This window comes from Vidua chalybeata, chromosome 25, assembly GCF_026979565.1.
Source record: "Vidua chalybeata isolate OUT-0048 chromosome 25, bVidCha1 merged haplotype, whole genome shotgun sequence".
Lineage (NCBI taxonomy): Eukaryota > Metazoa > Chordata > Aves > Passeriformes > Viduidae > Vidua > Vidua chalybeata.
In genome coordinates, this window is record NC_071554.1 from 2,248,048 (window position 1) to 2,269,335 (window position 21,288).

At 57.2% G+C, this 21,288-nt stretch overlaps 1 protein-coding gene across 2 annotated transcripts; it reads right to left on the reverse strand.

Annotated features, from left to right (window-relative positions):
• Positions 1 to 1,262: 1,262 nt before the first annotated feature.
• Positions 1,263 to 9,902, reverse strand: HEYL (hes related family bHLH transcription factor with YRPW motif like). 2 transcript variants are annotated; one of them, XR_008434838.1, is made up of 6 exons: positions 9,680 to 9,902; positions 6,191 to 6,257; positions 5,730 to 5,813; positions 5,197 to 5,278; positions 1,704 to 3,827; positions 1,263 to 1,591 (listed from the first exon to the last, which is right to left on the reverse strand). XR_008434838.1 is itself a non-coding variant. In XM_053964592.1 (5 exons), the coding sequence occupies exons 1-5, from the start codon at positions 9,757 to 9,759 to the stop codon at positions 3,160 to 3,162; spliced, it is 981 nt and encodes a 326-aa protein (XP_053820567.1). In that variant the 5' UTR covers positions 9,760 to 9,902; the 3' UTR covers positions 1,263 to 3,159. The 2 variants fall into 2 exon arrangements, 1 of the variants encoding a protein (XP_053820567.1); XM_053964592.1 differs by having other exon boundaries at positions 1,263 to 3,827.
• Positions 9,903 to 21,288: the final 11,386 nt, after the last annotated feature.

Below are 21,288 nucleotides of genomic sequence, written 5' to 3' on the forward strand. Positions count from 1 at the left end.
CGCTGTGCCACCGAGCAGCCCACGCCTTCCCACAGGTCTCTCCATCAGGATTTTTTTTTTGCCTGAAGAACAAGGATGAAGGGAGTGCACGGAGAGTTCGGGGATTTCCCCTGCAGGGTAGATCAAAAGCTGCCAGGATGTATTAGAGTTTAGGCTAAAGAAAACCCTGGGAAAAGAAAATTAAATGAAGCTGCCGTCCCGACCTACTGCTCTGTAATCACCGAGTTGCTGTGGGGAGAAAACCCCACGGGCCTGAACCGATGCCCTTCCACCCACCCTGGCTCCCATTTGATCCGCGGAGATCAGGAAGTGGGGTTTGGGTGTTTTTTTTTTTTTTTTTTTTTTTTTTCCCCACTGTCTCTGTTTTGTTTTAGCACTGTAGCCCGCGGGGCCGGTTTGTATGCCTGCCTCCCACGGAGGGTAATTTGGTTCCTCTCTCTGGCCGAGGCCACACCAGAGCACTGAGCTCCAGCCGGGTCAGGGCAGCCCAGGCACCAGCGGGACGACCCGTCATCAATAGCCCTATTATTGCTCTTGAAGTTTCTCCCCGCTTCCAGACGGATGCTGCATTACTCCATCACAGCTGCAGTTGCTCCCTTCCAGCAATTCCCCACACAGCACTTAAGGAAGGGATTAATGGGCGGTTTTGAAAGGCATTTTGCAGCGGGAAGGAGTTATGGGAAAGGAAGTTGAATTCCCACCATTCCTCAGTAAAATTCTCCCAAGCATCTTTCACGAAGAGGGATCATTTACTGGTCCTTTCCTCAAAACAGAGACAGGCTCTCAGCTGTGGCTCTTTGTTTAGTCCAAAGCGTTTCCCGACAGCGAGATGCCACAGGGGTTGTTCTGGTCCTGGCTGCAAAGGGTCAGGAGACCAGGGCGAGCCCTCAGTCTGGCTGCAAGGCTCTGCCAGACTCCATCTGTTCCCTGACACTTCTGTAGACCCTAAATGAAATTATTTCTTCTCAAGTGACGGGTTATTGCCAATCTCAGGGCAAGCCTCGGTGAATACCCATCTGATTCCGACTCATTTTCCAAAGTAAAAAGTCTTGGGGCCAGAATGACCAAGAGTTATAAAAGAATCAGAGGGGATGTCACCTTAAAAGCTGCATCTTACCTTTTTTTTTTTCTTTTTGACGCTTTTCAGGGATCAAAACCTGCCACAAAATTACTCATCAATGACCTTCCCAGGTTCCTTCTGTGATCCAGGCAGGCTGGATGAGCAGATGGGATTCACTTCAATACTAAATTTCACAACCAGGACAGGGGTTTGAAAGACTTTATTTGACACCTTGGCTGATGTCACAGCTCGTGAATCTAAGAGCACTGCACAGTGTAAAGTGAGGCCGTGAGCTCTAGTGCACAAACCAGCTGCAGGAACAGCCAGGCTTCACGAGGATTTCCCTCCTGTGACTTTATTAAAAAGGAATATGTTGTTCCTGGCTGATTCCGGCACTTGAGGACAAGGGTGAGAAGCAGCAGAGGCATTTCTGTGTGTTAAGTGCGATGACTTCCACCAAAACAACTGGGAGGGACTCACTTCCCAAACAATGGCAGATACATACATTGACATGCACATGGCAGATACCATCTGCAGGAAGGAAAACAACAGCTCATCCACACAGCCCAACCGGCTGCACCTCTGACCTGAGGCATGGGAAGAGTTTCTCCCATTCAAAAGAGATCTTCTCCCTTTTTTTTACCTTTCTTTGCACCGACCTCTTCTCTCTTTCCATGGGGTGGGGTGCTGTAGAGGTGGACAAGGGCTGGGCATGCAGCTGGATCCAGAATATTGTGCACGTGTATCCCAGCAAGTCAAGGCACAAATGCAGGGAGCTGTTCAGGTGGGGGGGAGCACTGGGACACCCTGCCCTGCCACCACCGGACATGGCACAGGGGCAGGGTGGCTTGAAAGCGCCAAGCTTCTGTTCTTTCTGCCCAAAGAAGAGAGGAGGGGAGGCCAGCTGCAGGAGCAGAGGTGTGGTCTGCTGTGACACTCATCTAGGGGCACACAGGGCAAGGCAGGGAGAGCTCTCAGGACTCAGGACAAGTGCAGTGACACCTCAGTGGGTTTTGGTCCCGGCCCAGGGAGGGGGATGAGAGGTGTGAGACCCAAACATAGTGCTGGAGAAAGAAAACAGAGACATTGTAGGAGGGGAGGGTGAAGGATGCTAGGCTCAGGGAGAACGAGGGAGGCACTTCAAATTCAGGCTGCTCCAACCCATTTTCCCCCTTTGCAGACACTGCTGTTCGGCAGGGGGTGGAGGAGAGACAGCTCCAGCAGGGAGGCTGGCAGAGGGAAAGGCATTTTCTTCTCACTTTGGCAGTCAGAGCCTTGCCCTCGGTGACAGGCGTCCCTTTGAAATCCTCGGTCTCGCCTCTTCACACCTCGGTGCAGGGCAGGGGCTGTGCCCAGGTGGCCTGGCCGGCTGCTCCAGCAGGGTTTGTGCCGGGAACCCAGCGCAGGCCCTGCAGCCACGGCGGGATCTCAGCTGGGTTGTGGGAACGAGCCCTGCTAAGCCGCTGCCTCACTCCACCTTAAGGGCACATAAGTAGGAAAAGCTGGTAATGCAGAGAGGAAAGCACAGGGATTAGCAGGCAGCCAGTTCTCTTCGGGAGCTGGGGGGGCTGGAGCCTGCCTTGTGGGTGCCAGCAGTGCTGGGCAAGGGGCGTGAGCTGTGTCCATCCCACCACCCCAAAATTAGGTGCTGCAGCTGGGGGATGCGTCGCAGGGAATCGGCACGAGCAAGTCTGGCTGGCAGCTCCGAGTCCCCGGGGAAATAAAGACAGTATTTCAAGGCTGGCTGTTTTCCAAAGGAGAGCAAGGCTGGGTTCTGCAGAGGGGTTTGCTGGAGGAGGAATGGGGCTGGGATCTGCGTGTGCCCCCTCCCTCGTATCCAGAAGGGTCTGGAGCGTGGCCTCGTGCAGGCAAGTGCATGGAATTGGATGTGATTTACGTTTGCAGGCATCACAAGGGAGAGGACGTGTGATGGTGAGGCGACAAGGGCGGTGCAAGGAGGGAGGGAAGAGCAGAGAGAATTTTCTCTATGGATCCTTGGCTTCTGCAAAGCAGGAAAGATGCCTTTTCAACCGAGTTTGTTCACAGCCCTGCGGGCGATGAGCGCTGGAGAACTCCTGTCTCCGGAGGGGAAGGGAGGGTCAGAAAGCCCCGATTTCCGTCGCCCAGGAGCGGCAGATCCTGGATGTCCCAACCCTGATCCCTGGTCCCTGCGCGGCAGCGCCCAAGATGGGTGGCGCTGCATAAGCTGGCGGCACAGGGATGCCGGCAGAGGCTGGGGAGAAGAGGAATGTGGCGATTTGGCTGCTCTTGGACGAGCCCTCTCTCAGTGCTCCCGCTGGCGACGGCATCCTGGGCACGGCTGTCACGGCTGCGGCCGAGCTGGCGCCGCGGGCCCTCCGGCTGGAGGAACCCATCCTGCTGGCCAGGAAGCTCCGGCGGGATGGCAGCATCTCGCCAGGGACGCGGCGGAGAGGGGCCGGCCTCACTGCAGGGCTGGGGTAAGCCAGGGAAGATGCAGTCAAAACAACCGGAGCGGGAGCGGCCTCCCTCCTGGGGATCTGCACAGGGCCGGCGGCGCCGTGCAGGAAGGACCAGGGCCAGGTCTGGATGGGCAGCAGGGACGCGGCCACGGGCGAAGGCTCCATTTCTGCCACGTAATTATTCAGGTGGGAGAGGAGTCGCAGCCGGATGGGGTCGGCAGCGTTTTGGCCCTCGAGGATGCCCAGGTACCTGACAACTTCGGTGAGACACTCGCGGAAGCCGATGCTTCTGTAATCCACAGCCAGAGCCCGGGCATCCAGGAAGCCTGGAGGGAGAGGACATGGGTGACATTAAAACCGTGCAGAGCTCAGGAATGCGCCTGGATTTCACTACCCTCTCTAATGCACTGTGTTTTTCACTTGAGGCACTTTGCTGCCGTGTGATATTCCTGAAGCAGGCAGCCAAGTGGGTGTCCCAAGAGACTGGAGGTTTGTGTGCATGAGAGCGGCATCTGCGGTTATCTCACCGGGATAAACCCGCCAGGGTCAGGGAGCCTCTCACTGGTGTGAGACCAGAAAAAGGTTTCATTAGCTGTGCTCAGGAAGGGAGGTTTTTTCCCCTATTGGATTCTATCAGTGATGCTGGAGACGTGGCTGTGGGCTAGATGGGCACTGGGATTGGGCTGCCTTTGCCAGAGGGATATTCCGCTCAGGACAGTGTCTCCTCAACGCACAGCTGAGCACCACTTCTCTCTGCCTGGCTCCCAAAATTTACACTGCCTTTAAAGCAATGTCACAGGGCAGTGGCAGAACCAAAACAGCTGGGCTGAGAAAGCTCAAAGCCACAGAAATCAGCAACCAACTGCTGATTTCAGGCTTCTGCTCCCAACTTGCAGCTTCATGAGACCATAAGCAATAAAGCAGAGAATGTCACAGCACAGTGAAGTGCTGGACCACTGTGCTTGACGGGGTCTCTCGTGACAATGCAGCCCTTTGTTGCAGTGCAGTCAAACTGAATATCTAAACAAATCTTCCAGACCAAGTTACAGCCCTGAACCAAAGCCTGGATGCCAGCAATGTCCCCAGCAAGCCAAAACTGGGTGGTAAGCAAGCCAGAGGCTTCTTTACTGGAGCTGTGATCTCCATCCTGTTAACTGGAACAGGACAGAGGGTCTGAACTAAAGTCTCAGTACAAATAAAACCTTTGTTGGATTTTGCACAGGACTCCCTGTCTCTTCTTATAACAACCAAGAGACACACACACACAAAAAAAGAACAGAAAAGGAAAAAAAGCCTTGTTTATTTGCAGAGTTCTCATGCAGAATTCAGCCTCCGCAGGAAATGTATCCCAGGGAGGAGGTAAAGAGTTTAATATGGTTTTTCTGGAAGCAGGCTCCGTTTTGGAGCAGGAATAAATGAGTCTCTGGCAAAGCAGCTTTTAGCAGGGGGTGAAACACCCCTGCTGTCCCTGTGGGGCTGGGGGTTTACCATCCCACATACCCCAGTCTCCCAAATGGATGCATGGGATGCTGACCCATCTGAAGGAAAATGCCCATCTGCCCTCCCTGAAAAGGTATTTCCCTTGGGAAGCAGGCAGAGCTGGCTGGAGGCAGCTTGCTGCTGCTGCTGCTGGGGAATTTTCCTTCCAGGTTTGCACCTTCACCTCAGCCATGTGCTCATAAGAGCAGTTCTTACCCGTTCCTCCTGTGGCGTGAAGCATTTTTAAGTGATCCACTGTCATTTGTAGAATTTCTGCCTTCTCCAGCTTGGAAGACCCCTGTGTTGGGAGCAGAAAGGAAAAGCCATTTGTCATTTTATGGTCCAGGGCTTTGTGCCTCTCAGGAGCCGAGGTCTGGCCAATGATTTCCTCCCTGAAACCTCTCTGAAGCCCAGGAGTGCTCAGAATGGCGCAGGGCATCCACCAGGGCTCTGTTTTTCACATCAAGTGAGCAGAAAAAAGAGCTCCTTCCCGATGCAGATTGAAAAAAATCCCCATTTCTGTGCTTCCTCATATCTGCAAAACACTTCCTAGATTGATTTTATCCTCCCTAGGGCTCCTGAATATTTGCTAATATCGTTTCACCACCCCATTTCCACCACCCACTTACGCCCCAGAGTGAGGAGGATAAGAAAGGCATAGCCTTGCTCCAGACTTCCTCATTCTGGGGGCTGTACCCCAAACCCTGCAGGCCTCACGGGGGGCACCAGGTGCTCCCACAAACACACACCTGCTTCTCGAAGGCCGTGGGCACCAGGCGCCGCAGCTCCGAGAGGCTGCTGTTGATGCGGTCTCGGCGCCGCTTCTCGATGATCTGTGGGAGATTTTCCAAGCAGACAGAAGAAACCACAGTCACTTACAGCCACAGCTCACAGATCTAACGCCCTCCAGGTGCTTTGGAAGGGCCGTGTGTGTGAATGTTTTGGAGTGCAGAAGTTGAGTGAAGAAACGTGGACTGGTCTGATAAGCCCAGGTGAAATTGCTCTTCCCTATTCTGCCGGGTTTGAGGCCAAATCTCTGGGGAAAAAATTGGGTTTGGGGGGAGTTCTGCAGGAGGTGGAGCAGGAGCGGTGTAAAGCTGATTTTAACAGGAAGGATGGGCCAAGAGCCCCCCAGTGCACACAGGGGGACACCCCTGGCACACAGGGCCAGCCTGACCAGGGGACACAGCTGCCCTGAAAGGACACTCACCCCTCTCCTCTTCTTCCTGGCTTGTATCTGAGATGTTGTGGTGGGAGACACAGACCTGGAAACATGGCTGGAAAGGAAGGAGAGGGGATCATTTCTGGCTGGAGAGCAACCTCTCTTGCACATATGTTCTACACACGTTTGCCATCTGCAGTTTCCTCCCCCCACCCCAAAAAATGTCTTCTGTGGTTCCCATCTCATTTTTACCCACAACACAGAGCTCAGGAATTGGGGATGGGGAGCAAAGCAGAGATTTGAATCCCACTCTCTCCCCTCCGAGAATCTCCCACCAGCCTGGGACAGATTTCTGCACCAAACTGTCCACCCACTCCCAGGCACAATTCTTCCATCCCAACCCATGATGGCATCTCCACAGAGCTGGAAAAGCAGTGATCTGAGCTCTGGAGTCATGGCCTTTCTTCCTCCATGTGTGAACCTCCCGTCTCTCGTGTCTGAGCCTGCCCTGTCTGCAGGGCTTTGCATCTCGGAGCCACGATGGCAGGAGGGATCTGAGTTCTGGGATCCGAGCTCCCACCCAGGGAGGGCTGGCTGCTCCTCAGGGTGAGGCCAGTGGTGGCACTGATGTGGTTTCTGAGGGCTTCCCACAGAGTCGCTTCCCAAACCACAGTTTTCGGGGTGGGCTGGGATGTTCTGAACTCACGGACACCCCTGAACCATCCAGAGAGGGGCCGGGGGCTGGGCAGGGAGGACACCTGGCAGGAGGTGACGGAGCAGGGACCCTCCTGCTGGGGCTCAGCTCTGCCCAGGGGACGAGGGACATCGTGGGGACAGTCTAAGGAACAGGGCCCCACAAACCACCCTGTGCCTGCCTGGCTAAAAGCACCAAAGGTCAGCACTAGACATGCAGAGGGAGGCAAAGTTCAACCCTTAGGTCCCCACGGAGGTGAAGTCTCCATAACCATGGATAACCGGGCGTGGGAAACTCCCTGCAGCAAGACCCTGTGGCCGAGGAGGGGGATGAGGCTGGCTGGGCCACCTCCCACCTCCCCCAAGCAGGATTTGTCCCTCTGGAAAGGGCAGCTGGCTCAGGGCTGTTTCTGTGCCTTACGAAACTCGGAGCAGGGATGTGAACACGCCTGCAATCCCGGCCAGCCCAGCGCGCCGCAGGGACCAGAGCTGGTGTCAGACACCCAAATCTGGAAAAGGGGCACTTGGGTTCACCCCAATCCAAATGTTTTTCAGTTTGACAAAGCATTTTAATAAGAGTCTATTAAGGATTTTCCTGCACAGACGCTGCAGTCTGCAGCAAGCCGACCCAGCGCAGCCTATTAAAAATAGGCCCAAGCGAGGTGCTTTCAGAAGTGGTTTTACACAATAACACGTTCTTCTACTGCCTGCTCTGCTCGTCTCCATACAGGTCCCCTATTTGAATGTCTGCTGGGTGGGCTCTCTCTGGGCAGAGGTGCTGGCTGGCTCCACAAGTACTAACACGCATTGCCAGCTACGCAGACACACACAGAATGAGCAATTTTGGTGTGAAAACACGCTCTGTATGGACACCAGGGTGTTTTAGGTGCAGGGGGTAGGTGCTGAATTCACCTGGAAATGCAAAGTAGGCACCCAAAGAGGAATAGGAATTTTTGAAACTCTCTTTGTAGAGCTGTCTGGATGCGTTGCTCTTGGTGAGCTTCAGGTCCAGATGTGGGTATCAACACCCATCTCACTGCAAAATGTATTTTAAAAATACTTCTGGTGGATTTGAACCGCATAAAAGATGGTGTGAGTATATTCTCTGGTGATTAAAATTTCTGCATTGCTCTTTGCTTGGTTTTATCATCCACAGCATAACTTTGGCTGTGAACTTGGCAGATCTTGCACTTCTGCAGTGACCCCGGATCCTAAACTTGCTCCACAAACTGATTCAAGCCTCACACCCGGCGTGACTCATCCCCTCACTACAGGGAAACTGGTTTGCCCAAACCACTCAACCGATGGGTAATGGGCTGGGAACCCCAGCCAGGCAGCCTCTCTCTGCTCTAATCACTCCTCCTCACTTCCCACCTGGAAATGTCTGCTTTTTCTGGGTGCACCAGCATCCCATGCAGGATGGCATTACTTGGGGTGTGACCTCAGCAGGGCAAGAACAGTTCTTTTGGCCGTAGATTTGCGTGACATGAGGACCAACATCCACCTATACAAATATCACCAGATCACAGCCAGCCTGGTTCCACCACCGGCTCGAGAAGACGAACACATTAGCAGCACCAGGGGGAGATTAAAAGTTCATCATTACTGGTCACCGAAATAAATAAATATTTTGTCCCTTGGGGTCCTGTGGACTCTGTGCTGCACTGATGTGAAGAGGTGGGATACATTTCAGCTGCAGCAGGAAAGCAGCTTAAATATTGATGCACTTGGAAATGCATAAGGGCTCAGGGAAATTCTGCAGGACATTTTGTGTAAGACGTGCCCGACTCTGCTGCGACTGTATCAGAAGCAGATTCATGAATTTTGTCCCATGAGAAGCTGAGCTTGGCACCAGCCAGGCAGTTTCTCCACTCAGGATACCAAAGAGCAAGAGGGAATGAATTAATCCAAGGCCTTGCTGGATGTGGAGGGAGTGGAAACACTTGGCTACTGAAACAAGAGTTCAAAAGCAGCTGATTTTTGGATGGGAACAAATAACAGAGCCTTTCCTTCATCCTCTGTGCCGTCTGCACCTTCGGAGCCTGGGAGGGCTGACCCAGCCTGGGAACCGGGCTTGCTGGGGATGCCCGGTGCCAGGGGAGCCTGAGGGCATCACCTGGGGAACCACACACGGGTCCTGTCCTCACCATTCCCTCACAAACTGCAAAGCCCCGGAGCCGAAAGTGCAGCTCAGCAGCGCTGGGACAGAGACTGCACTGCCGAGGGGCACCGGGGCAGCGCTTCCCTGCTCGGGCTCCCTCCCTAACACATCACAGCCCCAGCTGCTGCGTTACGAATGCATCAGCACAGCAGAAGCGTTTTTCTCACGCAAAACCTCCCGTCTCTTCCACATTCCCTGGGAGCCCTCGGATTGCCGGGAGCGCAGGGGTGTGGGTGCCTCTGCTCCGGGGGGGCTGCCCCATCTCGGGGTGCAGAGAACGGGCTCCCACTGCCCTTCTGCCACCTGGCAGGAGAAGGCCACCGCGCTGGCTTTGATGGGGTTCTCTTGAAGCTCCTAACGCAGCTTTAACACTTGTATGGCCACTTCGATTTCCTTGGGGGTCAGCCCCATGGCCAGCACCAGCCCTACCCAGCACTCTGGGGTCATCCTGCCGGTCCCCGCAGGACCAGCCCGACCCCGAGGGGTTAAGCGAGGTGCGAGGGACTCCCGGTGCGGCGGTGGCAGCGCCGGTGCCCTCCCGTCCGTGCCCCGGTTCAGCCGTGGCAGAGCCGGTGCCCTCCCGTGCCATGCCCCGGCAGGCACCGGGCGCTGCCGCTCCGAGCAGCTCGCGGGGAGCGGTGCTGGGACCCCAAAAACCCGCGTGGGACGCAGCCTGCCCTCACCTGTACTCCTCCTCCCGGCCCACGTCGATGGTGCCGTCAGACTCCGTGTCGGACGAGCTCTCCTCGCAGAGCCGCTTCATCCTGGCGGGGGGGGAAGCCGGTGGGCTCGGCGAGGTTGCCCCACGCGTGGACCCGCTGGCCGCCGCCGTCCTCGCCCGCCGTGCTCGGGGCAGTGCTCTGTCCCTGCCCGGGCTCCGCCGCTCCGGCCCCGCACGGCTCCTCCCCTGCCCGCTCTGCCTCTCCCACCCCCGGCTCTCCTTCCCTGGCTCCCTCCCGGCACGTCCCCACCTCCCGGGTAATGGGTTAATGAGCCACCATCTCCCGGGAGTGACGGATTACGCGGCCGCGCCGGCGCTCCCCGGTTCCCAGGGCCCCCCCTCCTCGCCCCGCCGCCTCCTCCCGCTCGCTGGTCGAAATCCCAAGTCTTCCTGTAAAAGGAACAGTCTGTGTGAACCGTCTCATGTCCCCCCCTCCTGCCCACGGCCCCCCTTCCACCCGCTGCACATTGGCCTCAGCCCCAGTTTAAAGGGACCAGTGACCTCACTGGCAACAGAAAACCGTGGGAAAGAGATGGGACTGATAAAGCCTTGAGTTGTTTCAGGGAAAAATCAACATCCAGCCCCACACGCACACACATGTCTGCCCGGCACCTCGCAGGCTCACGGCTCGGATGGAAAGCCGCTCGCTCGGAGCGCGGCGCTGTTTGAGGACGCCGCTCAAAGGGCCCTCGGCTGGCATCGATCGGCGGCCACTGCCGAGGGCCGGGGTGGCAGCGGTGGCACCGCACTCGGGCCAGGCCTGGCACCGCAGCGCGGTGGTCCCGCCGGGAGCTCGGCCTCCTGCCACGCTCCCACAGCCTTGGAGCCTCTTCAAGTGCCAGCTCACCAGGGCATTAGACACCTACCCCGTGAGACAAAACGGCCGAAGCCCAACTTTAGGCTTTGTAACACTGGGATGAATCGCTGTTTTCTGGTCTCTTTCCGCAAAGCTGGAAACTTTAAGCCACAGCCCAGCATCGAGCGAGCATCTCCCTTTCCCCGCTCCTGCAGCAAGGAGGCAGGAATCTGTTTTTCAGAGCCCTGCGCTGCTAAAATCCCCCAAGGCAGCAAAAACGTGTGCGTGTGGGAGAGAGACAGAGAGAGGGGAGGAGGGAGAGCGCTGAAGTGGAGGTTCCCAGTACGAAAATAATGCCTTTTATTTTGAAGAAAATAATCGGCGCTGAGATCTGGCAACACGTGGGTTTCCCAAAGCCCTTCTGCAGAGACCGTGGCGGCGATAAGAGCCCCGTCGCCGCTCGGGCCAGCCAAGCCACCCGTCTCCCGTGGCCTCCTGGGGTGCTCCCTATCTCCCTCAGCCATCTCTGCCAGCTCACCCACACTGCACCCGCCAACACCGAGGTGTCTGCAATTCCCCAGCACCTCGCCAGCAGCTCCGGAAAAGCCAAATCCCGGCTCCTGCCTGCCCTTCGCCCACGCCTGCCCCAGCTGAGCAAAGCACAGACCTCCCCACCGAGCAGATTTTGGGACTGAACCACACCATCCTCCTTTCTGAAGTGAAGCAGCGGGGACCTGAACCAGCCGTCCTGGGCTGGAGTGGAAAACTGACATCTCGGCAGTGTTTGTAAACTGGAAAAAGGGAGTGAAACCCGTGCTTTAGGTCACAGCACTTTGTTACTCTGATTCTGGTGTTTTGTTTTCACTATGAGAAGTGGTCAAGAAGCCGAGCTGTTATTAGCTTACATTTCCAAATGAAAAGTTACTTTGAACCAGAAGAGTTAGAAAAGTGTTATTTTAGCAGTTTTCAGACCCGCTCCTCCTCCCTTTCCAAAGTGATTTCAGTTAGAAACACATACATCCCCAAACCAAACTTCCCATAAACATGTGTTTTTGAGAGATTAATACTCTTTCCACCGATAAAACCATTTAAATGGGATCCTGAGATTGGTTGTTTCAGGCTCTTGCTCATATCACAGCGAGCCTGAACCAAGCCGAGCCCAGACCTGCCACAGAGGAACACTTTTCTTCTCCATCAGAAAGGAATTCACTGTCCAGACTCCATCTTTTCTGGGCCCTGTCTAAGCATCATTATCTGGGTTCAATTGAAGTGTAATTGGCAACATGTTTTTCTAGGATTACACTTCATTATGAACAGAGCGGGGGCCCCAAAACCCACTTCTCCTGTAATCGGATCCGCTCTCCAGCCTGTGCTCCTGGAGAGTCGTTTATAATCGACCCCAGGGATCCCAGGGGGATTGTGAAGGACATCTGAATCACCCCAGACCGAGCAGAGACCCCTCACAGGCTGGTTCAGCGGAGACGACAGGGAAGGATTAAACGAGCTTAGCTGCGTGAGGGGAGCTGGATTTCAGGAGTGTCACCCATGTCCCACGGGAGGGAGCAGCCAGACCTCCCCCACTGTGGGCAAGGGGAGCTGGGGTGCAGAAATGGGGGTTCTGCCCCTCCTGGCCTCTCACTGGGTACCTTTGCAGCCAATTCCCACGGTACCGTGACCCCGAGAGCAGAGCCACAAGCAGTGGGTGACCAACCTCTGCCCAGAGCTGATTTGCTCTTCCCTGGAGAGCTCCGGGCTTTGCCACAGCCAAGCCAGGGAATTATCAGAGGAAAGCTCTCCCCAAGCCCTGAATTAACAGTGCTGGCCCCGTGCTTGGGGCTGTTTCCCCTCTGGAATGACAGCAAGCATTGCTGCAATGCCTGTTCCCGTCCCTGGGACCCCTGTGAGACCCTCAGGGACTCAGGAGCTGGTGAGAGCTGTCCCCTGCTCCGGCTGGCTGTGCCTCTCCGTGGTGGGAACTGTTTCCAGAGGATGGGTGTCACGAGGACGGGGCTAAGCCATCCATCACACCCAGCACTAATTGGCTACCCTGCTTCAGAGGCCAAGGAATAAGTGAGCTGCAAAGATTGATGTCCCTTCCCTACAGCAGGAAAAACTCTCCGGGCCAGGACTGAGGGTGGATCCCTGCCAGGGACCTGGGATTGCCTCGGTTTGCCTGTGCCAGGCCCGTCCTGAGGGTGAAGGGCTCCAGACTGAGTGTCCCAGGAGGGGCAATGGTCAGCCCAGCCACCAACCCCCCTCCCACGCTGGGACCACGCTGCTGCTCCCTCCCCTCCCGCCTTCCCAGCTCTGGGAAATGTCCCAGGAGAGCGGCCAGCTGTGAAAAGCTGCAGCAGCTGGAATGTGGGAGGGAGGGCAAGGCTTCTGGAAAGCCAGAGGCAGCCGAGGAGCAGGACTTATCTGTTACCTCCCCGTGAACTGACACCTCTGGTTTAACCCCGTGCATGCCTGGAATGCCCTGTCCTCACATCTTCAGTCAACATCACCTCCTAACCTCAGGTCCCACCGCCGCCTGCCAGAGCCACAGCTGTAATTTCCAAAGCAGAGGCCTCAGAGGGATGCTGGACAGGATTCCTGGCTGTGGACAGGCTGCCTCACTCTGTGGCTAAGCAGATTCATCGCGGGCGGGAGAACCAGGCAGGGCTTTCAGGAGGTGATTTGGGATGAAAGCGTGGAGGGATGAATACGGTATCACCTCCGTGCTCTGTCAGATCTGGAGCAAGGCCAGGAGAGGATTGTTTGCCGTGGCTCTGCTCCAAGCCAGAGGCACCACAATTGCAAACTCCCCCCCACTTCCCCGGCCCACGCAATCCAGAGCCCGCCCAGCCGACTGCTACGGGCAGTCCAGGGGAGGGAAAAACAACATTTTCCCACAAACCCGTGGCCTCACCCTTCCCCAGGCAGGCACAGGGCAGATCCTGGAGCTGGAATTCGGCGCTGCCCTCACCACCCTGGCAGGGCTGTCTGTGTCCTCACACCTATTGCCCCATGGCAGGTCTGGGAATGTGGCTCAGCCCTGCAATCCCATGGGATGGGGCTCTACGAGGCTGCACCTGCCGAGCTCACGGCTGGGACACCTTGGAGCTGCTGCTGTCCCCTTGAGTCTGTGCCACTCTGTGTCACCAGGTCAGTGGGGCTGAGGGACAGCCAGGGACAGGATCACCATCCTGCTCTGGAATCAGCAGAACATCCTGATGGTTTAGCATCAGACACCACCAGTGGGCTGGGCCCTTGACATGCCTCAGTTTCCCCACCCATAATGATGCTGCTGCACTGGGCGCTTGTTTTACAGAGAAGCCACAACAAGTGATAATTGTTATTGCACCAAACCTGCCCACAGACGGAGCAACTGCGTGTCCAGGAGCCCCCTGACATCAGGGCTCCCCTGTGGCCACACAGAGAGGACTGAAGACTTGTTGGCACTGGACACTGGGCTGCTCCTCTCTGGTATTTTGTACCCAGAGAGGGTGGTGGGGACAAGGTGAGGGTGGTGGGGACAAGGTGAGGGTGGTGGGGACAAGATGAGGGTGATGGGGACAAGGTGAGGGTGACGGGGACAAGGTGAGCTGCTGTGGCACAGGATGGTCCCCATGACCACTGCAGCTCTGGGTTCCGTGGCTCTCGCACTCAGGGATGGATGAGCCAGCCCTGGAAGTGCCAACTCCCAGCTCTGGCCGCTGGAAAGCCTTGGATGGCCTGAGGGCTGCACCCCTGCTAGGAAACCAGGAGCTGGGATGGGAAAACCCGTGGCTGGTGAGGCAAGGTCCTGGTCTTCCCCCGGGGCCAGTCCCCAGGGCTCCGGGGAACACAATGCCTTTGTTTGGGACTTGGCCTGCTGCAAGGAGCCCTTCCCTCGCTCAGCCCCAAAACACCAACCCTTCAAAAGGCCTGTCCTCCCCCTCCCCTTCCCCCAGCAATGCTAATGTGCCAGGCTTCTTCTCATGAACCCTGGGAGAGATCAGGCTGGTAGACAGTTTCACCACTTGTTAAATGTGTGTTTAGCGATCTTGTGAGTAGACAAGAACAAATACAAACAAGCCGGGCTGGAGAGCCCCTGCCCCTCCGCCCTGCCTGGAACGCACCAGCCCCAAAGCCTTTCTTCTCTAACCACTTCAAACTTTCATTTCTTCTGAAGCCACAACAAGGCACACTTTGTAAAGCAAATGAGTAAACAGCAACTTTCAGCTTAAAAGGAAAACAAGGGGGAGGGACTGTTTTTAATTACTGGATTTTAAAAAGGGCTTTATTCTGTTAATTGCTTTCTGTTGTAAAATGTTCTCCTGCACACAGCCCTGGTTCTAGCTGCGTTGCTGCTGGCCAGATGGCACTGCAGAGGCAATGACAGCATGTGCCTGTGCTGCTTGGCTACACAAGTGCCTTTAACATTCACAGACAACACCCCCGAGCCCTCCCGGCCTCCTGGAAGTGACATGAGGCACCGAGCCCCGCTCAGACGTGGCCGGTGCTTTGGCATGTCCAACCCCCGCCACTTCCAAAGCATCGGCACGCACGGAAAAAGCCTCTGCAGCTTTCACGGCGAGCTCCCAAAAGGGGCCAATCGCTGCCGATCGCCCCGGCTGCGGTGTCACCTCCCCGATGTTCGTGCGAGGTGCTGAGCTCAGCCCGGTCCCACCCTCGGGGTGACGGAGCTGCGGGGTCTGGCGTGCGTGGAGGCATGTGGGGCTCTCCGTGTGCTGCAGCCGTGCCAGACGGATTCCAACTGCAGCCCCGATGATCACAACCAGCTTGGGAGACACCCCGAGCCCGTGGAAACAGATGGGTTGAAAACACAGAGCTCAGGGGTGCACGGGAGGATCTTGAGCAGCAACGCCACCAGTGAGGTTGTCACTGTGCTGGGAACAGATGGCACAGGGGGAAAGGAGCGGGGAGAGGTGGCAGCAGCAGGAGATTCTTCTCCAATTGGATTAGCCCCAGGAGGGAGGGAAGGAAATGGAGCAGGGATGCCTTGGGCTCCTGGCACATGGAGACCCTGAAGCCCTCACTGCACCCTGGGTGCTGCAGGGTTTCCAAAAGGCCATGCATGCCTCAGAGGGGGCCCAGCCAGTGAGGGGAGGAGGGAGAGAGGTTTGTTCCCAATGTGGAGCTCACAGAAGCACACACTCCTTCCTCCCTTGCTGGCCTCTGGGAGGGAGTGCAGACGAGTCTGGGGAAAAAGGGACAAGGAGGCTCCCAGTCAACAAGAGAATGGATCATCCCCTGGCCCTTCCAGCACAGAGGAGGGGAAGTGCACATCATCCACAGGACTTCCAAAGCCACCAGCCCTCCGCCACAGAGGCCCCAGGGTCAGGGATCACGCAGAGTTCAGGGCAGAGGCGAAGCTGCAGCGCTCGGGCTGGCCCGGGGGGGAAGCTGCTCCCTCCGGCACTTCGAGCTCCTGGCTTTGCCTCCTGGCATGGCTTCTCCCCACTTAAAGTGTCCCCCACCACCACACGATGCTGTTTTCCATGCTGGTGCTTCCCACAGAGCCATTAAAGTAGGGAGAGAGACCCTTAAAATCGAGTCTAACCATTAATCCAGCACCACCACGCTCTCCACCAAACCCTGTCCCCGAGTGCCACATCCGCGTGGTTTTGAACACTTCCAGGGATGGTGATTCCTCCACTGCCCTGGGCAGCTCATTCCAGTGCCTGATCACCCTTTCAGTGAAGATTTTTTTTTCCTATTATCCAACCTAAACTTCCCCTGGCACACTTGATGCTGTTTCCTCTGATCCTGTTCCCTGGGAGCAGAGCCTGAGCCCCACCTGGCTGTCCCCTCCTGTCAGGGAGTTCTGCAGAGCCAGGAGGTGCCCCCTGAGCCCCCTTTTCTCCAGGCTCAGCTCCCCCAGCTCCTCCTCATCCAACTTCTGCTCCAGGGAGCTGCTTTGATCAGGAAATCTCCTCCTAAAAAACAAACTCAGGGGAGAGCAGTGACAGCCAGGGGTGCTTTGGAACCCGCCGTGCCCATGGCATCAGGCAGCTTTTCCTGCCTTTTCCTGCGCCCACCGCGGCGGGGTTCGGCTCCTGCCAGCAGCCAGCAGCTGCTGCTGAATGCTCACTTTCTCTAATTGAATAGCAGGAAGTTCAATCTTGTTCCTTTGCCTTTCAGGCTGTCAGCTGGAACAATCGCCCACCTGTGGCACCACCCCGGGGATATAAATAAGGAACAAAACACAATCGCTTGCCCGAGGAATGGCTGGCGTTCCCAGCAGATCTGCCGATAGCGAGTGCCGCGGTGCGCGCCCGCACACGGGAGAAGTGTCTGTGCCGCGGCCGGACACACGGACAGCCCCGGGAGCGGCTGGGAAGGAGCGCCCAGCGCGCAGGAGGGGATGCTCGGAGCACACGGCACACGGGGAGGGGCGGCGAGCGCGTCTGTGGAGCTCTGCAAGGACTCGGGTGACAATCCCGTGCCCACCACGCCGGGGTGCCCAGCGCTCCCATCCGGCGCTGGGACTGCCCGGCAGACTGTCCGTGTCTCCAGGACAGAGTCCGGCGTGTGCTGGCGGCTCCCTCGCTGCTTTTTTCCCGTTTCTCCGAGCGCTGCCAGAGCGGCTGCGAAGCCAAGAGGCAGCGAGAGCTCCTTCCTGGAGCTGCGCCTCCCTCGCCGCCACCCAAGGCGCTTCCCCGCCACCTCCGGCACTCGCATCATCAGTTCACAGCCGGGCCCCTGCTCCCGCCGGGATGCTCCCGAGGCCGCGGCCGGCACAGCTGGGCTGGATCTGACAGCTCTGCGCAGCTGGAAGGAGCCCAGCTGAGGACGGGGATGGAGGGAGGTGCGGTGTTGACCCTCCCGGAGGGGGGAGAGGCGGCTGGGAGGGCAGTGGGAGCCACCAGCACGCACATGCACAGGCCAACGCTGCTGCCACAAGAGGAAATTATTAATTTGCTGGGAATAAAGTCGGCAGCGAGTCAAAAACCATCCTTCTCCCGATGTGCTGGAGAAAAGGCTCCCAGACTCCCCTGGCGCCCACCCTGCTGCCTTGGTTGGGAGGGACAGGCCTGGCACACGGGCACCACGTCCCCACGGTGCCCCATGGAATGCAGACGGGCTGGGCACTGTGTCCCCATCCCGGGATGGAACATGGCCAGGATTCACCCAGACATGGCAGCTTTGCTCCCAGCGTGGGACTTGTGGCACCCTAACCCAGGGGTGCTCCCAAACCCCCAGTACCATGGCAGGGGACGTGTCCCCCTCTCTGATAGCCTTTGTCACCCCCTTTGGTGACACTCCCAGCACTTCCCTGTTTGTTTTCCCACTGCTGCTACCGCCGCCTCCCTCCAGCTCCCCGAGTGGAGCCGGGGTATTCAGGGCTTGGCAGCCTGAATGAAGCCAGATCCCTGGACACATTCCTGTGGTTGTTGCTTTTTTTTTTGTTGTGTTTTTTTTTTTTTCCCCCATTTTTCTCTTTCTTCCCCCCTCCTCTTCTCCTTCGCTTGGCACAAGCTAAAGGATTCAAAAGGAAGCCAGGCTTGGCAGACGCGGGGGGAGGAGGGAGTGGGGAGATGAAAGAAGGCCTCTCTCCAGCTTTCTCTTCCAGTTCCCACACTCAGCCGGCGTGGAGAGTTCCTAATGATTCCCAGCCGCACCTGGAGGAGGCCGGCGAGGAAGCGGGGCCTGTTTGTGCAGCCAGCAGGACAAGCCCCCATCACCCCACCCCTGCCATATGGGGTGGCCCCCCCAGCCAGGTCACCCTGGGTGACAAATTGCCTGAGGTGGCACTTAAGGACTTGTGTCCCACGCCAGAATTGGAAATGCAGAGGAAAATCTCTGCATGCACAGCTTGGTGGGCTTCAAGCAGCTGCCCCTCCCCGTGGAGGTCAAACCCTGCAGGGGGGTGGGCTGGGGACAGTCCGGGGGCTCAGGTGGCCCCCGGGGCTGTGCTGAGGCAGAGATGCCCGTTCACACCCCCCAGTCACGCACCTGAAGGGAAGGAGCACCAGGTGGCACCAGGGAAAGGCGGTGATGGCATTAGGGCACCAAGGAGGGGGACATCGGCCACCAGGTCACCTCTGGCGGCACTCAAGCCCTCCACGCCCTCTCGTGGCACCTGCTCAGCATCACAACTGTCCCCGTCCCCACGAGAAGTGTTCCCCCGTTCCCTGGGGCAAACGCATCCCCATCAGGATGGACCTGAATTCCAGCACGGACAACAATGTCCACTCGTGCTCCAATTCCCACCAAAAGTCAGCGCAGGGGAAGCCAAGATTCCCTCATAGTGCGATCAGAGCAGATTTTCTCTCATTTATCCTCCCTGGCATCTGCAGCTTCTCTGGGCAACCAGTGCCAGGGCCTCACCACCCTCAGAGGGAAGGATTTCTTCCCAATATCTAATCTAAATCTATATTTCTTCAGTTTAAACCCATTCTCCCTCATCCTATCACTCCATGCCCTTGTCCAAAGTCCCTCTCCAGCTCTCTTGCAGGCCCAGAATGTCCTGAGACCCCCCCCTCCTCTGCTCTGCTCTCCTCCCAGGGGGGATTATGGCACAGCCCCATCCGGCACAGCGCTGCCAGCAAAGCTTTGAAGTGCAGCCCCGGTAACGGAGCCTTCGCTGCAGGAATGGGAAAGCACCAGGACAGGGAGATCTCCGCCCCCGTCGCTCGCTGCTCTGGGCAGAGCTGGGAAAACGAGGCCGTTTTTTCTAAAAGGGGATCTCCAGGCAGGGAGCAGGGTGGGTTTGCTCTGCGGGTCCAAGATCTTTGCCCTCCTGTGTGTAGCTCCAGCCCAGCAGGCAAAGGGTTAATCCCACCAGCGCCGCTGGGAGCTCCCACAAATCCATCCCCACAGATCCATCCCCACAGCACCAACACCGAGGGACAGCAACAATTCCCAGCCAGGGCTTGTGAGATTGATCTGGAACAAACCACTTGGTGCAACACAACAAGGGCTGGGCAATTCCCAGCTCTGGCGAGGTGGAAGGTGGGCACAGGTACCCCAGGGACCCCTCCTGGCGAGGGAAGGGGCTCGAAGCTCCTGGAGCATTTCCCGAGGAGCTGGCCCAGCACGGAGCTGGCCCAGCACGGAGCTGACCCAGCACGGAGCTGCCTCTTGGCAGGGGAGGCTCCGGCTGCCTCCGCCAGCCAGCGGGGCCGTGAGCGGCTCCACGCCCGCCCCGTTGAGTCACGGCTTCGTTGGTGGCCCCGGCGGCGCTGGCTGGCCCTGGGTGTGCTCAGCGGGGACCATTTTAGGCGCTGGTGACAGAGGTGTCAGCAACCAGAGCTAAAAATAGCGGTGTTGAAGGGACGAGATGGTCGGGCTGCTCAAATCCTGGCACGGCCCCACCCGTGCTGATAGCAAGTGCCCTTTGCTTGTTCTCCTGCCGCCAGGTCCCCTTATCTGTCCTTCCAGCTCCGGGTGTTTCTGTCACCCTGTCACCAGGTCTCCCGCCCTGACATTTTATCCCCCTGGGATGGCTGCAGGTTCCTGCTGGGGTTGTTGGCGCCTGTTCCCCCCTCCAGGGAGGATGTAAAACTGAATGTGCTGCAGAGGAGTTCCCACCTGGGCCACAGAACAGACCTGGATTTGCGTGGTCCCCACACACCAGGATCTGCAGGGGTTTCACTGCACTTCAGAGCACTCCTGGGTTTCTGCTTTCCCTCCCTAGGGAGCTGGAATCATCCTCTGTTCCCTCTGGATCATTCATCAGTTTTGGATTCACCATCCTAGGAAGTGTTCAAGGCCAGGTTGGACAGGGCTGGGAGCACCCTGGGACAGTGGGAGGTGTCCCTGCCCATGGCAGGGAATGGCACTGGGTGGGCTTTAAGGTCCCTTCCAACCCAAACCAGTCTGGAATTCCATGATTCTGCCATGGTGATGGGGAAACTGAGGCAGGGACGTGTCACAACTCCCCTGGTGCACACAAAGGACCAGGAGAGCAGAGTCCATGCTCTGCCCAACCTGCCTGCCACGCTCATCAGAGGTGTCCCACTCTCTCAAGACACCCCACAAGTTCTTGGGGTTAAATCCTGGATTGGTCACGAAAAGCAGCTCCTGCTATTCAGGGCGGTGATTACCTCGGGAACATCTGTGCTGACAATTGCTGAGTGGCAGCATAATTCCCACCAGCTCTGCCTCCGCCTCCTCCTCCTCCTCCACGGGCTTTATTTCAAAGCACGCTCCCTGCAAAGCCCTGCCATGCCTGATCGAGGGAAAAGCTTGGAAGACAGGCAGCAGAATCAAAAGGCTCGCAGCAAAGCCGAGCCAGGCATCCCAAATGCACCTGCACAAACTCCTCCTGTCCCTCCCTGATCTCAGTGTCTCACAACTACAGGCTTGGGGTTGTCCTTGCAGCTTTTGGCTTTGCCGTGGTCATCCCGACCTCCCAGGGCTGCATGGACACACCTGGACTTTCCCTGGTGCATCTCAGGCTGGAATCTGTGCTGGAATTCAATTTTTTTTTTTTAATTTTTTTTTTTCCCCTCCAAGCATCTGGTGGAAGAGCACAGCAGGATTGGGGATGGGCTGGGGGAAGGCACTCCAGCAGAGCAGGAACGCTCTGCTGAGGGCCATCCCTCCCTTAAATGAACACCCATAGCAGGGATGCTGCCCTGGGGCCTACGGACATTCCTTGGCTATATTTGGTGATGGATGGAGAATTTGTTGCTTCCCCTCAGTCCATCTGTTCCCCTCGTTGGCGGGGAGGAGCCGGCGCTGCAGTGTCGCTGCTCGGATGGAGCCGGTACTTCAGCAACCATAAATCTCCTCTGCTGAGCTTGTGCTGCCTCCCACCTGTTGGCTGGGAGAAGATCAAGTTG

What these genes read in the sequence shown, in the direction of transcription:
- HEYL (XM_053964592.1), bottom strand. Translation starts at nt 9,759, where the DNA reads ATGAAGCGGCTCTGCGAGGAGAGCTCGTCCGACACGGAGTCTGACGGC. An exon ending in GGCCGGGAGGAGGAGTACAG is followed by an intron (nt 6,258 to 9,679) that starts GTGAGGGCAGGC and finishes CTTCCTTTCCAG; the next exon opens with CCATGTTTCCAGGTCTGTGT. An exon ending in CCACGGCCTTCGAGAAGCAG is followed by an intron (nt 5,279 to 5,729) that starts GTGTGTGTTTGT and finishes CTCCCAACACAG; the next exon opens with GGGTCTTCCAAGCTGGAGAA.